This window comes from Mobula birostris, chromosome 29, assembly GCF_030028105.1.
Source record: "Mobula birostris isolate sMobBir1 chromosome 29, sMobBir1.hap1, whole genome shotgun sequence".
NCBI lineage: Eukaryota > Metazoa > Chordata > Chondrichthyes > Myliobatiformes > Myliobatidae > Mobula > Mobula birostris.
In genome coordinates this window covers 6,983,039-6,995,500 of record NC_092398.1, presented here as the reverse complement: position 1 = coordinate 6,995,500, position 12,462 = coordinate 6,983,039, and the positions used below count along the sequence as shown (strand labels likewise).

The following is a 12,462-nucleotide window of genomic DNA, read 5'->3' as shown; positions in this document are numbered from 1 at the left end:
TTATGAAGGCCAATGTGCCCAAAGATTTCTTTATGACCCTATTTCTAATCTCCAGTGAATATAGCTTCTATCCAGCTGTCACAAGACTATGGAACAGTTCTCTGTATGATAAGGTGGACTTTTGACTTCAAAGTCTACCCTGTTATGAACTCACATCTCATTGTCTGCACTTTCTCTTTAACTGTATCTCTATAGTTACCGTTATCCCTTGTCCTACCTCACTACACTGATGTGATTAAGTGATCAGTATGAATGGTATACATGTAAAAGTGAGATGCAGTCAGAAACTGAAAGGAGATATGACAATAACAAACCAACTTCCCTGCCTTACATCCATACCAGGACCTCCACCATCCTGGCCATGCTCTCTTCTTGCTGCAGCCATCGGGAAGGAGGTACAGGATCCCTAGGTCGTGCACCACCAGGTTCAGGAACAGTTACTACCCTTCAACCATAAGGCTCCTGAAACAGTGTGGATAACTACACTCACCTCAACACTTACTGATTCCACAACCTATGGACTCTACAACTAATACCCTGGGCACGCGCGTTCTCGTTCTCGTTCTCGTTCTCTCTCTCTCTCTCTCTCCCTCTCTCCCTCTCTCCCTCTCTCCCTCTCTCCCTCTCTCCCTCTCTCCCTCTCTCTCTCTCTCTCCCCTCTCTCTCTCTCTCCCTCTCCCTCTCCCTCTCCCTCTCCCTCTCTCCCTCTCCCTCTCCCTCTCCCTCTCCCTCTCCCTCTCCCTCTCCCTCTCCCTCTCCCTCTCCCTCTCCCTCTCCCTCTCCCTCTCCCTCTCCCTCTCCCTCTCCTCTCTCTCCCTCTCTCCCTCTCTCCCTCTCTCCCTCTCTCCCTCTCTCCCTCTCTCCCTCTCTCCCTATCTCCCTCTCTCCCTCTCTCCCTCTCTCTCTCTCTCTCTCTCTCTCTCCCTCTCTCCATCTCTCCATCTCTCTTTCTCTCTCTTTCCATCTTTCTCTCCCTCTCCGTCTCTCCCGATCTCTCTCTGTCTCTCCTGATCTCTCTCTTGATCTTTCCCTATCTCTTTCTCTCCATCTCTCCCCATTTATCTTTCCACCTCTCTCCATTTCTCCCCATCTCTCTCTCTCCATCTCTCCCCATCTCTCTCTCCATCTCTCCTCATCTCTCTCTCTCCATCTCTCCCCATCTCTCTCTCTCCATCTCTCCCCATCTCTCTCTCCATCTCTCCCCATCTCTCCCTCCATCTCTCTCTCCATCTCTCTCCATCTCTCTCCATCTCTCCCCATCTCTCCCCACCTCTCTCCATCTCTCTCCATCTCTCCACATCTCTCCCAATCTCTCTCCCTCTCTCTCTATATCTCTCTCCATCTCTCCCCATCACTCTCTCCATCTCTCCCCATCACTCTCTCCATTTCTCTCCCCAGCTCTCTCCATTTCTCCCCATCACTCTCTCCATTTCTCCCCAGCTCTCTCTCCATCTCTCTCCATTTCTCCACATCTCTCCCCAATCTCTCTCCCCATCTCTCTCCATCTCTCCCCATCTCTCTCTCTCTCCCCATCTCCTTCTCTCCCCATCTCTCTCTCTCCCCTCATATATCTCTCCCCATCTCTCCCTCTCCATCTCTCCCGATCTCTCTCTGTCTCTCCTGATCTCTCTCTTGATCCTTCCTATCTCTTCTCTCCATCTCTCCCCATTTCTCTCTCCACCTCTCTCCATCTCTCCCCATCTCTCTCTCCATCTCTCCCCATCTCTCTCTCCATCTCTCTCCATCTCTCTCCATCTCTCTCCATCTCTCTCCATCACTCTCTCCATCTCTCTCTCCATCTCTCCCCATCTCTCTCTCCAACTTTCTCCATCTCTCCCCATCTCTCTCTCCATCTCTCCCCACCTCCCTCCATCTCTCCCCCACACCATCTCTCTCTCCATCTCTCCCCATCTCTCTCTATATCTCTCCCCATCTCTCTCTATATCTCTCCCCATCTCTCTCCATCTCTCCCCATCTCTCTCCATCTCTCCCCATCTCTCTTCCATCTCTCCATCTCTCTCCATCTCTCTCCATCTCTCCTCCATCTCTCTCTCCATCTCTCTCTCCATCTCTCCCCATCTCTCTCCCCATCTCTCTCCCCATCTCTCTCCCCATCTCTCTCTCCATCTCTCTCCATCTCTCTCCATCTCTCTCTCCATCTCTCTCTCCATCTCTCTCTCCATCTCTCTCTCCATCTCTCTCTCCATCTCTCCCCATCTCTCTCCCCATCTCTCTCTCCATCTCTCTCCATCTCTCCCCATCTCTCCCCATCTCTCTCTCTCCATCTCTCCCCATCTCTCTCCATCTCTCCCAATCTCTCTATCCATCTCTCCCCATCTCTCCCTATCTCTCTCTCCATCTCTCTATCCATCTCTCTCTCCCTATCACTCTCTCCATCTCTCTCCCCATCTCTCTCTCTCTCCCTATCTCTCTCTCCATCTCTCTCCATCTCTCTCTCCATCTCTCCCCATCTCTCTCTCCATCTCTCCCCATCTCTCTCCATCTCTCCCAATCTCTCTCTCCATCTCTCTCCATCTCTCAACATCTCTCCCAATCTCTATCCATCTCTCCCCATCTCTCTCTCCCTCTCTCCCTATCTCTTTCTCCATCTCTCCCCATCACTCTCTCCATCTCTCCCCATCACTCTCTCCATCTCTCTCCCCATCTCGCTCTCCATCTCTCTCTATCTCTCTCCATCTCTCCCCATCTCTCTATCCCTCCCCATCTCTATTATCTCTCTCCATTTCTCCCCATCTTTCTCTCTCCATCTCTCTCCATCTCTCTCCATTTCTCCCCATCTCTCTATCCCTCCCGATCTCTCTCTTGATGCTTCCCCATCTCTTTCTCTCCATCTCTCCCCATCTCTCTCTCCATCTCTCTCCATTTCTCCCCATCTCTCTCTCCATCTCTCCCCATCTCTCCCCATCTCTCTCCATCCCTCCCCATCTTTCTCTCCATCTCTCTCCATCTTTCTCTCTCCATCTCTCTCCATCTTTCTCTCTCCATCTCTCCCCATCTCTCTCCATCCCTCCCCATCTTTCTCTCCATCTCTCTCCATCTTTCTCTCTCCATCTTTCCCATCTCTCTCTCCATCTCTCCCCATCTCTCTCCCCATCTCTCTCCATCTCTCCCAATCTCTCTATCCATCTCTCCCCATCTCTCTCTCCCTATCACTCTCTCCATCTCTCTCCCCATCTCTCTCTCTCTCCCATCTCTCTCTCCATCTCTCCCCATCTCTCTCCATCTCTCCCCATCTCTCTCTCCATCTCTCCCCATCTCTCTCCATCTCTCCCAATCTCTCTCTCCATCTCTCTCCATCTCTCAACATCTCTCCCAATCTCTATCCATCTCTCCCATCTCTCTCTCCCTCTCTCCCTATCTCTTTCTCCATCTCTCCCCATCACTCTCTCCATCTCTCCCCATCACTCTCTCCATCTCTCTCCCCATCTCGCTCTCCATCTCTCTCCATCTCTCCCCATCTCTCTATCCCTCCCCATCTCTATTATCTCTCTCCATTTCTCCCCATCTTTCTCTCTCCATCTCTCTCCATCTCTCTCCATTTCTCCCCATCTCTCTATCCCTCCCCATCTCTCTCTATTTCTCCCCATCTCTCTATCCCTCCCGATCTCTCTCTTGATGCTTCCCCATCTCTTTCTCTCCATCTCTCCCCATCTCTCTCTCCATCTCTCTCCATTTCTCGCCATCTCTCTCTCCATCTCTCCCCATCTCTCCCCATCTCTCTCCATCCCTCCCCATCTTTCTCTCCATCTCTCTCCATCCCTCCCCATCTCTCTCCATCCCTCCCCATCTTTCTCTCCATCTCTCTCCATCTTCTCTCTCCATCTTTCCCATCTCTCTCTCCATCTCTCCCCATCTCTCTCTCCATTTCTCCCCATCTCTCTATCCCTCCCCATCTCTCTCTCCATTTCTCCTCATCTCTCTCTATCTCTCTCCCTCTCTCCCTATCTCTCTCCATCTCTCCCTATCTCTCGGTCTCTCTCTATCTCTCTCTCTCCATTTCTCTCCATCTCTCTCTATCTCTCTCCATCTCTCCCCCTCTCCCCATCTCTCTCTCTTCCTCCTTTCCTCTCCCTCGCACCCGCTCTCTCCCTCTCTCTCCATCTCTCTACCCACATTTTGTTTCCTTCTGCCCATTGGTCGTCAGCCTTTGTGGGCAGCTTTTCATTGATTTTATTGTATTTCTTTGTTCAACTGTGAATGCCTGCAAGATAATGAATCTCTGAGTAGTACGCAGTGACGTAGATGATCTTTGATAATAAATTTACTTTTTATTCTTCCAGAGGGCTCTCTGAACCAGCGTAATTTCCCTGCCTCCTTTTGGGACAGCAATTACCAGGCACCCCCGGCCACCTCAGCAGCCAGCAGCAGCAGCATTGGTTCTCAGCACTCAGAGCTTCATCTGGCCTCCACAGAGCCTTACACAGCCGTCCTGCATCCTCACCTGGCTCATCCCCCAGAACACTGGCACTACCCACTGGCCGGGCCCCTCAGCCCACAGGCGCCAGCGTACCACCAGCCCAGGACTGTACACGAACTCTACCCCGTCAGCCCCAACCTCGACCCTCGCTACAGCACTTTGCTCATGCCCACCCTCCGCTCCAGCAGTCTGCAGCCAGCCATCAGTGGCCCTGAGCCCACTGCCCCTTGGTCAGGGGTCTTCCCCACGGCTGAAGTGACGCAGACTTTGAACCTGAACGTCGATGCAGGTAAGGCTCTCTAAGTGTCTCTTTGAGGAACATTGACAGTACGGCCATGGGTTCTGATTGGAAAGAAACGATCAAGATTCAAGATTGTTTACCATCATTCCTTTGTATACAAGTGTCAAGGAGAAAGAAATCATTTGTTACTCAGTAGGTACATTTAATGTCAGAGAAATGTATACAATATACATCCTGAAATTCCTTTTCTTTGCAAACATCCTTGAAAACAGAGTACCTCAAAGAATGAATGACAGTTCAATGTTAGAACCCCAAAGCCTCCACCAGCTCCCCCCTCCCACGCACAAGCAGGAGCAAGGCAACGAGCCCCCCCATCCACCAGCAAAAAAGCATCAGCGACTCCCACCAAGCACTCAAGCATACAGCAAAGCATCAGTAAGGACACAGACTTGCAGTACCCCAAGGACTACTCATTCACCTGGTATTCAACATACCACAGGCTCTCTCTCTCCCTAAAAGAGGTGTGCCTGTTTCACAGCGAGAGGGGAGACATAACAAAACAACTCACTGATTTATGGTAATAAAAGTCTGTTGTGTCGCTTTTTCCGAGCTCTGTGTTTCTGGGCACACAGCCAGGAGCAAGCCCACTGATTCTAATCTTCCTTGTTCTCCCGAGATGCATCAGTCAGCGGCTCCAGCCTTGATTCAGCCTGCCTCCAGAACCACGAAAATCCGGCACCCTGAAGGCACGCTAGTCTTCCAGGCCGCACCCTTGGGATATCGAATGCAATTGGGATGCAATGCAGCAGAAATAAACACAACAAGCAAAAAGAATACCAAAAAAATATATAAAAACAATACTATAAAAAACAATGTACAAATAACTGTTATATAGAAAGACCGCTTAGAGTCATAGAATAGTACAGGCCCTTCAGCCTATCTAGTCTGTGCCGAACCGTTTAAACTGCCTACTCCCATCAACCTGCACCGGGACCATAGCCCAACCATCCATGTACCTATCCAAGTTTCTCTTAAACGTTGAGATCGAGTTTGCATGCACCATTTGCACTGGCAGCTTGTTCCACACTCTCATGGCCCTCTGAGTGAAGAGGTTTCCCCTCGTGTTCCCCTTAAACTTTTCACCTTTCACCCTTAACCCATGACCTCTAGTTGTAGTCCCACCCAACCTCAGTGGAAAAAGCCTAATTGCATTTAACCTCTCTATACCCCTCATAATTAGGCCTCACCAATGTCCTATACAACATAACATCCCATCTCCTGTACTCAATACTTAGATTTATGAAGGCCAATGTGCCAAAAGCTTTCTTTACTTCTGCGGCCACTTTCAATGATTTATGAACCTGTATTCCCAGATCCCTTTGTTCTACCACACTCCTCAGTGCCCAACCATTCACTGTGTTGAGACCTACTCTGGTTGGTCCTCCCAAAGTGCAACATCTTGCATTCTTTGCATTAAGTTCCATCTGCCATTTTTCAGCCCATGTTTCCAGCTGGTCCAAATCCCACTGCAAGCTCTGATAGTCTTCCTTGCTGTCCACTAAAGTGGATGTACGTCAATTGACACTAGGTGAGGCTAGGTTCACCTTAAAGCTTACTGTCATGAGCGTACATGCACAGGATATAAATGTCATTAAAATTAGCTTTTTGTAGCAGCAACACAGTGCATTACAACAATAAACTCAAGCTGACATGAATTATACATAATTATGCATGACAGTTGGTGCGTGGCCAAGTGGTTAAGGTGTTCTTCCAGTGATCTGAAGGTCGCTAGCTCGAACCTTGGCTGAGGCAGGGTGTTGTGTCTGTGAGCAAGGCACTTAATCACACATTGCTCTGCGATGATGCTGGTGCCAAGCTGTATGGGTCCTAATGCCCTTCCCTTGGACAACATCAGTGGCATGGAGAGGGGAGACTTGCAGTATGGGCAACTGCCGGTCTTCCGTACAACCTTGCCCAGGCCTGCATGCTGGAAACCTTCCAAGGTGCAAATCCATGGTCTCACGAGACTAACGGATACCTATATAAATGCATGACAGATAACAACACAAGTGCAAGTTGAGAAATCAAAGAAATTGAGCCTTGTAGTGTTAGGGTTTTTCAGGTGAGTTCAGGAACCTGATGGTAGTGGAGAAGAAGTTAATGTTAGACTTTGAGATGTACATCTTCATGCTCCTGTACCTCCTTTCGAACTTTATCGTTATTCATAGAAACATAGAAATCTACAGCACACTACAGGCCTTTCGGCCCACTATGTTGTGCCGACCATGTAACCTACTCTAGAAACTGCCTAGAATTTCCCTGCCACATAGCCCTCTACTTTTCTAAGCTCCATGGTACCTATCTAAGACCCTCTTGAAAGATCCTATTGTATCCGTATTGTATTCGACGCCACAAGTGTAAAAGCAAGAAAATTTGTCAAACGCACTTGTTTTAAATTTTCTGTTTAGAATTGTAGGAACCCTATTCTGCACATTATATCTGAAATAAATGTTATAGGACTCTTCAATCTTTGAAATAAATTTTATAAGACTCTTCAGTCTAGCATTTGGCATTTTGCAATTTAATCTAACGGATGTTCTCAGAAATGTTTATTGTGGGGTAATGATGCAAAGGCAAAGATACATCTTAGGATGCACTGGGACACATCGTCAGTGATGTAACCTGGGGTCTTCGGGTGTTTTGGGTCCTTCAGTATCGGACACCCTCACCCAGGTAACCCAGCCAAGGTTGATCAGGCCCCTGTTTGTGTCTCAGCAGCACTGGTCCACGGGTCACACCTCTTGATCCATAGCCACCTGGAGTCTCGCCCAGCAGCCTCTGCAACAGTCCTAATAACTCCTCTCTGCAGCCCTAAGGAGAGAATAGGTTCTGCACAGCAAGCAGCCAGCAAATCCTCTACGCCCCGCCTCTATAGGCTCACATTGTGCTCTCCACCCCTATCTCTGCCACTGCCCAACCAGTTCCTGGTATCTGATTTTCTTACGCTCAAATGCCTTCTCAATCGGGTCTTCCCAAGGAACTGTCAGTTTCACCATGAACACCTGCTTCGAGGTTTCTCACAAAATGACCGTGGCAGACCTCGGGGATGATGATGTGATGAAGTCAGGGAACTTTAATTGCTTGCCCAGATAAACTTACATTACCAGATGCATCCTTCATTCTCCAGCATTTTCAATGGAATCATTCGTTGAGTGGTTTCAGTTTAAATGTACAAAACTGCCAACAATTCTGACATTTTTTTCTTTGAATAATTCTAAACTTCTATAGTTGTACCATGGAGAGCACTCTGACAGGCTGCATCACTGTCTGGTATGGAATGGCTACTGCACTGGATCGAGAGAAGCTACAGAAGATTGTAAATCTAGTCAGCTCCATCTTGGGCACTAGTCTACAAAGTACTCAGGACATCTTTAGGGAGTAGTGTCTCAGAAAGGCAGCATCCATTATTAAGGACCTCCAGCACCCAGGGCATGCCCTTTTCTCACTGTTACCATCAGGGAGGAGGTACAGAAGCCTGAAGGCACACACTCAGCGATTCAGGAACAGCTTCTTCCCCTCTGCCATCCAATTCCTAAATGGACATTGAAACTTTGGACACTACCTCACTTTTTTTTTAATATACAGTATTTCTGTTTTTGCACCTTTTTTTAAATCTGTTCAATATATGAAATTGATTTACTTGTTTGTTTATTTATTATTATTTTTATTTATTTTTTTATTTATTCTCTGCTAGATTATGTATTGCATTGAACTGCTGCTGCTAAGTTAACAAATTTCACGTCACATGCCAATGATAATAAACTTGATTCTGATTCTGAAAAAGTTTAGTCTTTGGTAAATCTGAACTAAATCTGCATCTGAACTAGGGCTAGTTAAAGGTTCTCTCTGTTGGACCCTATCACTGTTATTTTTTGCTCTGAATTCAAAGATGTCAATTTTGTAAGGAAAGTACCGCTGATGGTGAAACATGTGAAAATATAATTGAGGAGCAAATATTGGTCACTTAGACTTTAGAGCCTACTTTGCTATTTAGGACATTCTTCACTAATCTAATTGTAACATTGGACATGTATTCCCATTCACTATGGTAACATTTGATCTTTCAATGGTTCAATTTAATGTCAGAGCATGTACACAGTACACAACCTGAAATTCTTACTCTTCACAGACATCCACGAAACAGAGAGAAAAAAAAACAAAGAATGAATGATAGGAAAAAAAATTAGGACCCTCCCCCCCCCAAAGCCCCCCACTTCCACACCCAAGAAGTAGCAAAGCATCAATGCTCCCCCACACTCCCACCACCCACCAAGCAATAGCAAGCCCCCACAGACCATAATCTATAGACCATCAAGAACTACTGTCCATCCTAACACCTCAGCATCTCAACAGGCCCTCCCTCTCACTACTGAGGGAGAGGGAGATATCTATCCTTCCACAGCAGGAGAGGAGGCCAACAGTTTGCTGTTACAGTGTTACGGTCTGCAGCGTTGATTGTTTCGAGCTCCCCTGATTCGAGAGTCAGCAGACTCTCCTTCACTATCTTTCTTGTCAAAGATTGATCTACCTCTGCCAAAAAAAATCTTTAAAATATTCTGCTTCCATGCCCCATGGAGGAAGAGATCTATGACCCTCTGAGAGGTATCAGATCTGCAACATTACCTCACGATGCCTGAACTCAATCCCCCAATTAATGAAGGCCATCTCCCTTCTGTAGTATCCAGGACTTCAAAGCACAATGCCTCAAAAATGTGGTGTCTATCATTAAGGACCCCCACCACCCAGGGTCATGCCCTCTTCTCATTGTTACCATCAGGAAGGAGGTACATGAGCCTGAAGGTACACACTCAATGATTCAGGAACAGCTTCTTCCCCTCTGCCATCCAATTTCTGAATGGACATAGAACCCAGTACTTTTTTCTATTTTTTGCATTACCTGTTTAATTTAGCTGCTTTATATATATGCTTACTGTAATTCACAGTTTTTGTGTCTATTATTATGTATTGTGTTGTACTGCTGCTGCAAAGACCACAAATTTCACGACGTATGCTGGTGATGTTAAAGCTGGTTCTGATCAACAACACTATCAACTTGTGCGGCAACTTTGAGTAATCTATGGGCGTTGTCCCCAAGATCCCTCTGTTACTAAGTCCACAAGACCATAAGATTTCAGAGCAGAATTAGGCCATTTGGCCCATCAAGTCTGCCGTGTCATTTCATCATGTCATTTTCCCTCTCAGCCCAGTCTCCTGCCTTCTCCCCGTATCCCTTCATGCCCTGAATAATCAAGGATCTATCAACCTCTGCCTTAAGGTACTGCAGTTTGCCAAAGAACTCTGGATATTCAACAGGTCAAAGAGCACCTATGGACACAGAATTGTGCAAAAGTCTTATACATATATATATATAGCTAGGGTGCCTAAGACTTTTCACAGTACTGTAGTAATTTTATGTATTGCACTGTTCTGCTATCACAAAAAAAAATTCAGGGCGTAGGTGAGTGATGATAAACCTGATTCTGATATGGGTTTCTATTATGGACTGAGAGTGGGAAGGGGGCAGAGAAAGGGAAATCACAGTTTGCAGAAGAGGAAGGGAGAGGGTAGGGAGCGGAAGGCACCAGAGAGACATTCTGTAATGATCAGAATCAAATGACCTTGCCTGGTGTCTTAGGACTGGGTGTGTCTGCACACGCGTCAACCCCAGCCCTCTGGCACTCCTGCTCTGCCACCTGTCCCACAACGTTCCACCCTTACCAGTCCCAACATTCTTTGCTCCCGCCAGATTTAAAAACCTGCTCTCCGCTCCACGTTGACAAATGCAGTTCTATGCAACTGTCTTTGGCATTCTAGATATATATATATATATATATATATATTCTAGATAGATAGATATATATATATATATATATATTCTAGATAGATATATATATAGGTCAGTATTGTGTTATCAAGGCTTAATCCCTATAGCTTGACAATTAATAATGTGTCGTTTGAGGGGCAGTTTTAGTTTAACACAGGGCTCAAAATTATTCCCCTTTGCAAGAGGATCATTTGTGAAAAAGAAAATACACACAGTGGCCATGTTATCAATTTCTTATTTATTTTTTGAGATACAACACAGAACAGGCCCTTCCAGCCCTTTGAGCCGTGCCAACCAGCAATCCCCCAATTTAGCTCTAGCCTAATCACAGGACAATTTACAATGACCAATTAACCCACTAACCGGTATATCTATGGACTATGGGAGGAAACCGGAGAAATCCTTACAAATAACATGGAATTGAACTCTGAACTCTGACGCCCCAGCTATAATGACATCACACTACCCGCCAGGCCTCTTCTGCTGCTGAGGCTCATCCACTTCAAGGTTCGACATGTTGTGCATTCAGAGACGCTCTTCTGCACACCGCTGTCATAACGCGTGGCCATTTGAGTTACTGTCACCTTCCTGTCAGCTTGAACCCGTCTGGCCATTCTCCTCTGACATCTCTCATTAGCAAGATGTTTTCACCCACCGAACTACCGCTGACTGGATAGTTTTTGCTTTTCACACCATTCTCAGTAAACTCTAGAGACTGTAGTGGATGAAAATCCCAGGAGATCAGCAGTTTCTGAGATACTCAAACCACCCCATCTGGCACCAGCAATCATCCCACGGTCAAAGTAATTTAGATCACATTTCTCCCGCATTCTGATGTTTGGTCTGAACAGCAATGCTTATCCATTCATGCATGCTTTAATGCATTGGGTTGCAGCCACATGATTGGTTGATTAGATACTATCATTAACAAGCAGATGTACCTCATAAAGAAGCCACTAAGTTTAGATCTGTTTTCTATAGATAATCGGTTGCATTGACTAATGTAGATCCTAGATTGTGTGCTAGTTGAATTTAATTTTTGTCTGGTTCTTTTTTTGCTCTCCACACACACACACACCCATTTTCTCATTCTCTCTTATCAGGTCTTCAGAACCACAACAAAGCCAAGGATGTGTTCTGGTTTTAGGCATGTGTGGCTTAAGCGTTGAAGCTGTAATAATGTACTGTGATCTCAGTTACAGCTCGACACTACTGCCTGCCTGGAGGATCATTCTTCGGCTGAAAGGAAAACAGTCACTTAGATCTGTTGGTATAAACGGACATGGGGCAAGATTAGCTCAAGTGGTCAGTGAAAGGCTGTCACAGCAAGCTGCACGGAAGGACAGTCGATCATTTGGATATTCCAAGGGAAGATTTGAGCAGCTGATTGACTCTCATTTATATTCATCTCCTGCTGACTCCCTGACTAAGAATCAGGACTTCAACATTAAAAGTTTGCCGTTTTTATCTTAATTCAATTCAAGTTTTGGGTTTGCCCTTTACTTTGTTATCTGTTTGTTCTTGTGATGTGGAAGATCTCGGAGTGATTAAAGGCGGGGTGGGGAGAAAAGAAATGCAGGGTCATTGGAAGACTTTATCCTTTGAAGTTTCTTTCATCAAGTTCACACCCACCAGATTTGGAGCCCTCGCATATTAACTCTGGTGCAAGTGGTAAAACAAAAGGACTTAATTTCAAATTTCGAAGTAAGTTTTTATGATCGAAGTACATATGCAACACTAAGACTCACTTTCTTGTGGGCATGCTCAATAAATCTATAGAATAACAACTATCAGAGAATCAATGCCCAACTGGACGTTCAACCAGAATGCAGAAGACAACAATCTGTGCAAGTGCAAAAAGAAGAAACAATAATAATAAATAAATAAGCATTAAGTATC

General features: G+C 46.1%; 1 protein-coding gene across 7 annotated transcripts in view; it reads left to right on the top strand.

Moving 5' to 3' along the window:
- Positions 1–12,041, top strand: part of vgll2b (vestigial-like family member 2b) — a 39,412-nt gene extending 27,371 nt beyond the window's left edge. For 6 of the 7 annotated variants that reach the window (XM_072246596.1, XM_072246598.1, XM_072246600.1 and 3 more), the window contains exons 3-4: positions 4,302–4,727; positions 11,760–12,041. In XM_072246596.1, the coding sequence (XP_072102697.1) occupies positions 4,302–4,727; positions 11,760–11,806 (473 nt within the window). In that variant the 3' untranslated portion in view covers positions 11,807–12,041. Of the gene's footprint in view, positions 1–4,301; positions 4,728–11,666 lie in introns of all 7 variants that reach the window. The other variant, XM_072246597.1, reaches the window with a different exon arrangement.
- The last annotated feature ends 421 nt before the right edge of the window (positions 12,042–12,462 follow it).